We start from the raw sequence: 11,093 nt of genomic DNA, 5'->3' as shown, positions 1-11,093 counted from the left end.
CCAAATGGGAGGAAAGAGATCGCCGGAAGGAGAGGATACTTCGAGAGGGAGAGGTCGTCGGCAATGTCGTTGGAGATTTCAAAACGAAACCCTAGGGTGAAACTGTCATTTTTTAAAACTTAGGTTAAGGAAAAATTTTAGTTTTTAAAGTTTAGGAGGGCAAAAGTAGATTCTATTTTAGTTTATTTTTAATATTATAGAGAAAATAATGATTTTACTCTTACCACCGTTAATTTTAACTGTTCATGGGTGAGTGTTTGATATTTTCATAGTTAAAGGGTAAAAACTTGAGATTGAAGCATACCTTGGGTGGAAAATAGTTGTTTGGCCTAATATAAACTCAAAACTCAAATTTAAATATTTTTTAAAAGGGTTTAATTAATTTAAAATTAATTCTATTAAAATTAAATTAAATTAAAATTGAACCAAATTCAATTTGAATATAATTAACTGTTTGTCCCGGGAAGAACCATCCTTCATTAATTACATTCTGTGGCTCCATTGAAAATAATTGTCGGATGCTCATTACGAGGGGAAGGGCAGAAATGTCAATGAGACTGTAAATTCAGTTGCCTGTACATGCGTAAAGGTGGTTGAAGCACAGCACTAAAGCTTCGTCTTCTACTTTTCTCCTCCGGTTCCTTCAGATTCTTCTCTGCGTTAAACTCATTCTAAATGATTCTCTCAGCTCTTTTAACCTCAGTCGGCATCAATCTCGGCCTCTGTTTCTTGTTCTTTACTCTTTACTCAGTTTTACGAAATCAACCTTCTAACCTTGCCGTCTACGCTCCGCGTTTAGTAAGCAGACAGAAATCGCGGCGGAGAAACGATGAATTCAGTTTAGAAAGACTGTTGCCGTCTCCCGGTTGGGTGAGACGAGCTCTCGCTCCGTCTGAAGATGAGCTCTTGTCAACTTTAGGCTTGGACGATGTCGTCTTCATGCGCATTTTCATTTTCTGGTAATTAATTAGTCGTAACTTGGAAGCAAAACGACGGCGTTTAGTTTATTTCCTTGAAGTTCTGTTTTGTGAAAATGTTCTTGGAAAAATTTTACAACCAATTCACTGATTTTTCTATAGAAAGGAATCAGGTGATTAATAGCTTGGGTGAGATGACAAACAACGCCGTTTTTCTTTTCTATCTTTTTTATTTCCTTGAAGTTATTGGAAAATTTGGTGATCGTTTCAAATAATTTTCTGTAGAAAGATTGTGAACAACATTGTTCATTTTCGGATTTTTATTGATTGTGAGAACGATCATTTAAGTTGAAACTTTGATACGCATGCCGCTGTATATATAGTTTTCAGTATTGTAAATAAAGGGCATTGTTGTCTTCATATGGATGCAGTTTGAAGGTCTTTACATTTGCTGGGATTATTGGTGTCTTCATCCTTCTCCCGGTCAATTATTTGGGGAATCAGCTGAGTTATGATTTTTCTGATTTGCCAAACAAGTCTTTGGATTCCTTCAGTATTTCAAATGTAGACGACGGTTCAAACAGGTGAAATGAAATTTCATTTTACAATGGGAGTCTATAGCAATATGATAACAGTAAGACTATGTGTACCATGTGATTTGATTTTACTTTGTTAATTCAAAATCACCTAATCACATGGTAACAAGCAATTGTAAGTGCACAAATTAGTACTTATTGTTAGTGCACATATTGTCATTGATATGTTATATCTAAAATTAGCTGGTTGCTGGAGAAAAGTTACTTCTGAAAGTATGTCCCAACTTTTAGTAATCCTTGCATGTCTAATTACTTGTTAAGTCTCCTGTATATTTGATGCACCTCGTTTACTGGAAATTTCCTCAAAAGTGGAGTTTTCCTCCACTTGGTGCTTTAAAATTATCTATTTGCCATTTTATTGTGCAATCTGTCCTTGTTCTTGCATCATTGGATTTTTTTGCTGTCGTTGAATCTATTTATGTTGTGATAATGCAAGTCATGTATATTGTCGTTAATTTCCAAGCCTTGATTTCCATTTATGAAAATTTTCCTGAGAAAATGTGTCTTTTTGTTTGCAGAAGAAGTCCATAGAATAAGTCTACAGGGAATTGATATTCCAGCTTGATATATAATTTTACTGGTTTGTGAAGTTGAAGTTCTGTAATTATTATTATTATTTTTTTTTGACAATAAGAATGTTGTTTTTGTGAAAGAAAACATTGTTTTTCTTAAATTGGTTTGTGAAAGGCATATATATTTTCAAAGCTATGCTCTTAATTTCTTGAATGATATTTTTTATTATATTAACTTATCTCTGTTAGTTTCTTGTCACACTAGTTCTGAAGTTATTGATATGGATCATTACTAGATAAACCAATTACATTTAATTTTATATTATACAAATTGACATTCGGCTTATCTGTGGCGAGGAAGCTCTGATCTTAGTTTTGGCCTTTCTCAAGGTTATGGATTCACTTTTGTGCAGCATATGTTTTCACTGGAGCTGTCTGCTATCTTCTTTACTGTGTAAGTTTGTTCAGCTGATGCAGTCACACTTTGATGTTCCTAAAAACAAAAGTTCCTGGATACTATTACTTGGTGAATTTATAATTTGCAGGAGTATAGGCATATTTCATCAAAAAGGGTTTCTCATTTCTATTCATCAAAACCTCAGCCTCATCAATTTACAATATTAGTCCGTGGTATACCCATTTCATCTAGAGGCAGCATTGATGAAACTGTTGAGAGTTTTTTCAAAGAGTATCATCCTTCTACTTATCTTTCACATTCTGCTGTTCGGCGAACAAGCAAAATTCAAAAACTCATTGTAAGCATTTGATTCAAGCTTTGATTTATTTTGAGCCTCCTTCTGCACCTCACAATGATGAAAGTTATTTTAAAAACTTAGTTGTTTACTTGTGGAATGGATATTGTAACTTCCGTGGTATATTTTTCTTTTATTAATATGTAATTTCACACTCTTCTAGCACTAAATAGGTCCTCCTAGAAAATATTTTAATCAGCATGAACTGCTGAAAACTTTTAGGTTCAATTGTTCTAGTAGTTTACAAATTAAGAAAAATTATCTCGTTAGGACAAACTCATATTTTTGTGATGCCTTAACAATTCTTAGAAACAGAAAGTGAACCCGCCAAGTTGTAGGGTCTCTTGTAATTTTGACAGGGATCATGAGCATGACACCTTTTATCATGATTCTAAATCATTTCTTCCAGATCCATGGCTGTAGCTTTTGAAATGCCCAAACTTTAATCAATATATGTACCTTGTTTTAAAAATAATTCTGGTGTAGCTACTGTATATGCATGGAATGCTCAGAAGACTTGTCATATTAATTAATCACTGTAACTTGCAGGTTTCCTGTGCATCAATCCTTTTAAATATTGAAAATCGTTCCATATATGTCATTGTCACTGTGACTGTGACTATTGTTTTGACCAATTTTTACTGTTTTCTTTTTATTACTTCATCGTAATAATTTTTTGTACTTATGGGTTATCCTCTGTAGAGTAATGCAGAGAAGCTGTGTAGAAGACTTGCCTTCTTAAAATTGGAAAAGGATTCCCAGCGGAGGTTTAGACGTGATGGTTTTTTGGGACTCTTTGGACGCAAAGTTGATCTTTTGGACCACTATGAAAAGAAGTTGGAAGATTTGCAAGATAATGTGAGAATGGAGCAATCTTCTTTAGCAGGAAAGGTGTGTGCTATTGTTTGTCTATAGTACTTTTCTACCAGGATACAAGCTCAATGAAGACAGTCATATTAAGTTATTAAAAGAGTCTTGGAAGTATAAGTACCCGCCAGTCCTTAAAGTGATGCTGTTTTTAAATCGGAGGTTACCTATTCAGTGCTAATATTTGCCAAAACATATTTCTAGGAGACTCGGTGTAAAACCTTTCTGAATTTGATGCTTGACAGATCTGAGATTTAGGATGAGAATGAGGGACAACAACGGGTTGGCTATACTGCCCCCAAAAGTAAACTGTGACTGTACCTGACATTTCTCATCTTCCTTTGGTTGAACCAAGTCTCCTGATCATTGCTGTGGGTTTCTATTGCAACAGAGCCTTTTAATCATGCATTGTTTTGCATTAAATTAAGGACATATAATTGTCAGTTACATGGCTTGATCTCAACATTGATTAATATGGATTGATTTTTTATGGAACAAAATAAGATTAAAAGGCATTACCTATAGTTTTTAAGATACTTGCAGCGTTAAAGGCTGCTAGCTCTTGTACACAGTTAACAAGTAAAACTTCTGTACCCAGCAGATGATTTGATTATTAAATTCTTTGTTGTATGAAGATGATCTGATGCAACTGTTTCTTCTGTCATGTCTTCTGAACATTTAGGAAATACCAGCTGCTTTTGTGTCTTTTAAGTCACGGATGGGTGCTGCAATAGCTCTACATATTAAACAGGGGGTCAATCCCACGGATTGGGTCACTGAGGAAGCTCCTGATCCTCAGGATGTTTACTGGCCTTTCTTTTCAGCATCATTCATGAAAAGATGGATCTGCAAGTTGGTGGTGTATGTATCATCTTTTGCTCTTGTAGTCTTATTCCTTGTTCCAGTTGTCATTGTACAAGGTCTTACTCATCTGGATCAGTTGGAGACTTGGTTCCCATTTTTAAGAGGCATCCTGAGTCTGTAAGTCAAAATTTGCTTACTTTGTTGCTAATTGCACTACATGTATTCCAGAGTCAAAGCAAACCAAAAGTTCTTTTGGGCCCTCGAGTCCTCTTTGAGAAAGATATATCTATGCAACGTTACTGAAAATTAAAATAGGTCTAAAGCATCTTTGTGAGAGAAAAACAATATACTTGTTCCCTATCTTTGAAATTAGTCAGGGTTTGAAGATGTGTGAGTACCTTTCAAATTACTAAAAATAGGTCATTCCGTTTTCAGAAATTTCTAAGTTCTTTCATTTTTTTTATAGCTTCTGTTAACATCATAAACCTAAATTAATTTGTTATGCAAAGATTACATTTTATGTAGGATAAGAATTACTAAACTTTACCATATCTTGAGTTGCAGGACATTCATCAGTCAAGTAATTACAGGATATCTTCCAAGTCTTATCCTTCATTTGTTCCTATCTTTTGTGCCTCCCATCATGATATTATTTTCTTCTATTGAAGGATACATATCCCTCAGCCAGGTAGCAAAAAGTGCATGTAACAAGATGTGGTGGTTTACTGTATGGAATGTTTTCTTCGTGAATGTGCTATCGGGGACAGCTCTCTATCAGGTCAATGTCTTTCTTGAGCCCAAGAAAATTCCACAGGTGCTTGCTGAAGGTGTTCCTGCACAGGTGAATATATGCCTCCACTATTAATTTCAACCTTCATAATACAAACAAAGAACTTTATGAATTTTTTCCATGTTGAGTTTCAAGCTAGATCGGACAATGTGTTTTAGCATACTAACTGCCTGCTAGTATCCCCAAATCATAGATTCCTTGCCATCAGAAATTTTTTGGTAGTATGAAAAATTTTATTCTAAATTTTGATTTTTTGTAAATATTACAAATTGAGAGAATAATGCAGATTCTTTATTTTTGTTATAGGCGTCATTCTTTATTGCATATGTTGTGACATCTGGATGGACCAGCCTATCATCAGAACTCTTTCGACTGACTCCTCTCATTTACAGTTTCATAAGTAGATTATTTTCTCATAATTCTGATGATGAATTTGAGGTTCCATCAATTGCTTGGCACAGTGAGATCCCAAGGATTGTTTTGTTTGAACTTCTTGGTATCACATACTTCTTTCTTGATCCACTAATTCTCCCGTTCCTCTTGGTTTTCTATTCTATGGGATACATCATCTACCGCAACCAGGTAATGCAGTGCCTTTGCTTAAGCTCTTTGTTTTGTCATATGTTAACAAAATATCTGATAATGCTCCTTTTTTGAAATATTTTAGTTGCACCTCCTAGATATGGCTATTGGGTTGGTAGAGGAATACTTCTTCTGGGTGTTAATTTTACAATGTTGTGAATAGTCTAAACACAATGAAGATATATTCGATGATTGTGGATGGTTTTGCTTGATTTAAACAATTGTCCTCCAACCCTCTGCTAATGGAAAAACACAGGGTTCTAAGACTATAATTGATGTAATTTAAGGTGTTGCTCCATTATAACCAGAAATTTATCAGCTGAAAGCTCAATATAACCTCATTACTCTGTGATTACTTTAAATTTTTACCAGAAATTTAGCAGCTGACAATTTGGTATTTGTTTCTTGTGATTAGTTTAAATTAGTTACAAGTGAACATTAAATTTCTGTGTTGTAATTTGCTCAGTAATGCTGTTTAATGGCTTTAAATTCATAGCACCAGAAACGTATAGGCAGACAAATTGTTATTTCCCTACTACTAGTGCTTAATGCAAAGTAGTTTCTTGTGTGAATTGCTATGAATTTCCGTTGTCTAACGTACTTCAGGTTAGAGCAATACTATGTGTACCCACTTTGGGTACACAAATGTATACACACTCATATGTGTCATCATATGATTGGTTGTTGTTTTATTCTCAATTCAAAATCATTCAATCATATGATGACACATATAAATGTGTATATATTTGTGTACCCAAAGTGGGTACACATAGTTTTATTGTTCAGGTTAACTATTGAACTTTTATTAGTGTCTTAATGCATATATATAATTTTTTTTTTTCAGTTACTGAATGTATATGAACCCAAGTTTGAGACTGGTGGAAAGTTCTGGCCTATAGTACACAATTCAACAATTTTTGCCTTGATACTGATGCACATCATTGCAATCGGCATATTTGGACTTAAGAAGCTTCCACTTGCATCCAGTTTGACTATTCCTCTTCCAGTTCTCACACTTCTTTTTAACGAGTACTGCAGGAAACGGTTTCTACCAATATTCACAGCTTTTCCTATTGAGGTACATCGGCATATTAACATAATCAATCTATCGTTAGACTAAACATTTCCTTAATGGATCTCTGCCTTTTATTATTCTGTAGAATGGTTATAAAACTTGGAGGTGAAAGTCAATAAATTATATGATAAAGGATCGAGAATATAAGAAATGAGGATCCACACTCTTGTCCTTGTCTTGGTATCGTCCTTTAAGCTTGGCTAGAGTTTTTTTTCCAACAGGACTTTTACTTTATAGTGTACAGAAAAAATAAAATAAAATAAAGAAGTGAGCCAAGGGGATATACTTGAAAGCTTGGCCAGGTGTTGAATTTGGTTAAACTTCAAAAAGAGCAGTACAAAGTCCCAACATAAATCTTGTACTCATTCATGCCAGACTTCATCTTGAAACAGTTTCTATTAGACTTAGGAATAACCTTTAGTGTATGAGTAGCTGACAGAAGCTTAGGCTTTATGTGATTGTATTACCTGTCCTTCTTAACTTCATGAAAAGTGTGGTCCATAATATCTTTTAAGATAATTTAAAAGAGTTCGGAATTAATAGTTCAAGAAAGGATTTTGAGTTTTTTACCCTCTTGGAAATAGTGTTCTTAGAGGAATCAGTGAGAAAGAGATAGTGGAATGAAGGAAAGAGGAGAGATTTTGAGGTTTTATTCTTTTATTTAATGTTAATCTTGTATTATTGTTTTATCTCTCCTCTAATTTGTTTCTTCAATCACTTTAAACTGTTTGTGTTTTATAACAGTTACCACCTTTTAAATCTATAGTTATGAAATATAAACCAATTTGAATATCTGCTCTTTTATCTGCATGATGCATTTTCCCTTGTTTCCAATTCTACAGACTGAATCCTAGTACTTAAATGTTGAAATATGATCGTTCTGCATCATGTTACACTCATATTATTTGCTATGGTGCACTATTCATTAATACTACATTTTATTTTGTTTTACTGAGTTGATATTGTTTCTTTTCAAAAGTTGTTGCATTCTTTCTACACCCATCTGCAAAAAGTACTGAATTTTGTGCTTGTGCAGTGTTTGGTAAAGAAAGATCGGCAAGATCAGAGTGACCCTACAATGTCTGAGTTCTACAACAAATTGGAAACCGCCTACCAAGATCCAACTCTGATGCCAATTCAATATTCCTCAAGCACAGATGGACGCAATTCTCCCCTTCTTCACTCTGTTTAAGTAACTTAATATTTTGCTTACACGTAGCACCTCGCTGATAGAAAGTATCCTTGTCTTATTTAGTCATACATTTAGTTCTGAATCTTGTCTGCCCTCCTTGTGTGTGTTTGTATTATGTTCTTGTAGAATAGATTATGCCATTTGTGCATCACAGCTTTGTTTTCAGCTTGCACTTGAATTCTAGGATGTAATCAATTTGACAACTCACTTTTTTATCTATTTCTTATAGTTTGTATAATATACATGAGCTACTAGTTTCATACGATATGAATTAGATTATACTAAATAATGTTTTAGTTCATAGATTCAATTAGAGTCGGGTTGTCTTCACATGAATAGTTTGTTGATTCTTTTAAGTAGGAGTGGATTCAATCCGAACCAAACCAAGTCAAGTCTGGGGTCGGTTCAAACTTAGATTGGATCCATAATGCTCAGTTGAGTCAGTTCAAACTAATGCACAATGTCATTAAAGGGTTATCAACAGCGTGAACAGTATTATTAACAGGATTACAAGATCATTGAATAGATAAACGAGTCTATCTAGCGTTGAGCTTTTTTAATTGGGATTCCAGCTCGTTCGAGTTGCGTTGTGGATTCGAACTAAGCTAACTCGGATTGGATCCATCCCTTCCTTTAAGTTTGATTCTATTTCTGATCATCTTAGAAGCTCTTTTTTTTTTTTTTCTCTTTCTAATTGGTTGACTAATGACATATGCTAATCTAGTTTATTGATTGTATAATGAGTAAAATAACTAAATTTGATTGTCAACATTACTCATTTTTGTAATCTTATATTAGATTTAGAGACAGACATTTACTCTGTCATCGAGCCTCCATCTGGAGGAGCAAGAGTGGGCATTGACTCCTTCAAAGAGCCAAATCTCCACCTTAATGACTCTTAATTGAAATAAATTATCTTTTAATTATGTTACAAATGACAATTGGAAACACAAGCTACACTGTCTTCTCCATTACAGAAATAGTTAGCTTACCCATAAGCAATCTTCGAATAATAAATCCTTCTAATTTGGTAATCAAATTAGAAAGATTTATTATTGTTTTGGTTCACTAAAAAGTAATACAAATTCAACAATTATTACTAATAATATCATAGACATCACTGCCTAGAGGATGCAATCTATTAGTTGGTATTTCTTCTGTGTCAAAAATTTACTTTGCCTTATCAATTGTTGATGCTATTCTTGATAGTTAATGTGATAGGAAATTATTATTTGAATTTGAATTTAAGATGTAACAGGTAATATTGTAACTTTTACCTTTCATCTTATTAATATAAATAATCGTTCTGGAAGAAAGAGTAAGGTAAAAAAACACAAATTGGATTTACACCTGTAGATAGTTAACATCTGGCAATCAAGATTAGAAAACACCATCTTAAAATATGCAAAAAGACTCTTATAAATATTCATCTTAAAAAAAATTATACATTCATACTTTTGGTATATAATTTAAGAATATAGATGATGTATCATCATATGATTAGATAATTTTGAATTAAAGATAAAATAACATTTAATCACATAAAGAGACGTCATCTATGTACTAAAAGCATATACTCATTGTAGTGAATAACATGATTAATTCACTAATCATTTGTCACTGTCGTTTATTCTATACAAAACTTTAAATTATGTACACCGGTTAGTTTCGAAAAATCTCATCAACTTGTCTGTCTCAATTCCAAAAATGGGACAAATTTTATTGAATTATCATCCCAATGGATGATATAGCTTGGCTTTTCTTTTGTTTTATAATTAAATTCTCTTGAATTGTCTCTCATGTGAAGGACAGATTCTCTTTGTGTTGGGTAATTAAGATTATAATTTAGTGATTAGCAATCTTCTAAAGTGTGATTAGTGTTTAGTTGATATCAATGGAGAAAACAAAAGCAACGTACATAACAAACACAGAAAAGTGGAATTGTTGTCTTTGAACCAGTTTTTACTTTGTTTTTTATCCTGTCTATTATTGACCATGCAATCTCCCACTTAGAAAGGTCTGATCAGATTATTACTTTATGATTTTTTTTTATCTTTTTGTTTTTCTTGTGATTTTGTTTCCAAATGGGAACATTCCTTGAAACTTTAAAGAGTTATTGATTTGAGAGATTCAAATTGAGTTTGTTCAGGTTCAAATTCATATTTAACTTAAACAAGTCAAATTTAAATTAAAGTTTCAACTCAATAATTCGATTCAAATTTGAGAACTTGTCAACATTATCGCATTTAAATATTATTTTTGGATGATTTTTCTTTGTTAAAAACTTCTTTTTTTGGGCGATTTTTTTCTTTGGTGACTTTTTTTTCTTCATGATAATACTATTTATCACTCGAGCGTTCAAGCTCAAATTTGAGTTTGACTTTTTAGATTTGAGTTCAAATTGAATTACTTCTTGTTTGGTTTCAATTTAATTCGAATATATTTGGGTAAATACTTCAAAGACATTATTTTAAATGAAAAATCAAATACTTTTAGAAAAGAAATTGCTCTCTTTTGGTGACCATAACCCAATCAAATAGAAACTTAAAATAATGAGAGAAGATGGTTGGATTATTCAATGGAGCAACCAAAGTGTTTTGAAAAAAAAAAATTATATAAATATTTAATGTTATATAATATATATATTTTTTTTAATTTTAAGCTTTGGAAAAATCGACTCTCTTGGCTTGTTTGGCTATTTACCCAAAGTAATTTCTCTTAGCCTTATTCTAACTTTGAAAGGGACTCGCTTGTAATATTGCTTTGTCATGGTTGAAACATTATATTTTTGCCCTTGTAGTTTTATTTAGTTATTCTATCAAATGAAATGGACCAAGATGGCATATGCTTTAGGTTTTTCTTAACGTAATATTCTTTGGTACAAAAATCTTCTACTAAGAAAAAGGTTATCTTCGATCTCATAATCAGAAGAGATTTTTAAATTAATGTTTTTAGATTTGGACGGAATCTTTACCCAATTAATAATTGATTTACAAGTTGATCTGT

General features: G+C 32.7%; 1 protein-coding gene across 1 annotated transcript; it reads left to right on the top strand.

The window, feature by feature from the left end:
• Positions 1 to 536: 536 nt before the first annotated feature.
• On the top strand, positions 537 to 8,325 carry LOC123198116 (CSC1-like protein HYP1). Its single transcript, XM_044612726.1, has 10 exons — positions 537 to 959; positions 1,349 to 1,501; positions 2,416 to 2,479; positions 2,571 to 2,780; positions 3,480 to 3,668; positions 4,327 to 4,625; positions 5,013 to 5,289; positions 5,545 to 5,820; positions 6,665 to 6,898; positions 7,932 to 8,325. The coding sequence occupies exons 1-10, from the start codon at positions 676 to 678 to the stop codon at positions 8,085 to 8,087; spliced, it is 2,142 nt and encodes a 713-aa protein (XP_044468661.1). The 5' UTR covers positions 537 to 675; the 3' UTR covers positions 8,088 to 8,325.
• Positions 8,326 to 11,093: the final 2,768 nt, after the last annotated feature.

Source organism: Mangifera indica, chromosome 15 (genome assembly GCF_011075055.1).
Source record: "Mangifera indica cultivar Alphonso chromosome 15, CATAS_Mindica_2.1, whole genome shotgun sequence".
NCBI classification, from domain to species: domain Eukaryota; kingdom Viridiplantae; phylum Streptophyta; class Magnoliopsida; order Sapindales; family Anacardiaceae; genus Mangifera; species Mangifera indica.
The sequence above is the reverse complement of the archived record's forward strand: the minus strand, read 5'-3'. Positions and strand labels throughout refer to the sequence as shown.

Excerpts from the sequence above, each read along its gene's own strand:
- LOC123198116 (XM_044612726.1), top strand. The coding sequence starts at position 676 with ATGATTCTCTCAGCTCTTTTAACCTCAGTCGGCATCAATCTCGGCCTC. Across the intron at positions 3,669-4,326 it reads AATCTTCTTTAGCAGGAAAG|GAAATACCAGCTGCTTTTGT; the intron begins GTGTGTGCTATT and ends CTGAACATTTAG. Across the intron at positions 6,899-7,931 it reads TCACAGCTTTTCCTATTGAG|TGTTTGGTAAAGAAAGATCG; the intron begins GTACATCGGCAT and ends GTGCTTGTGCAG.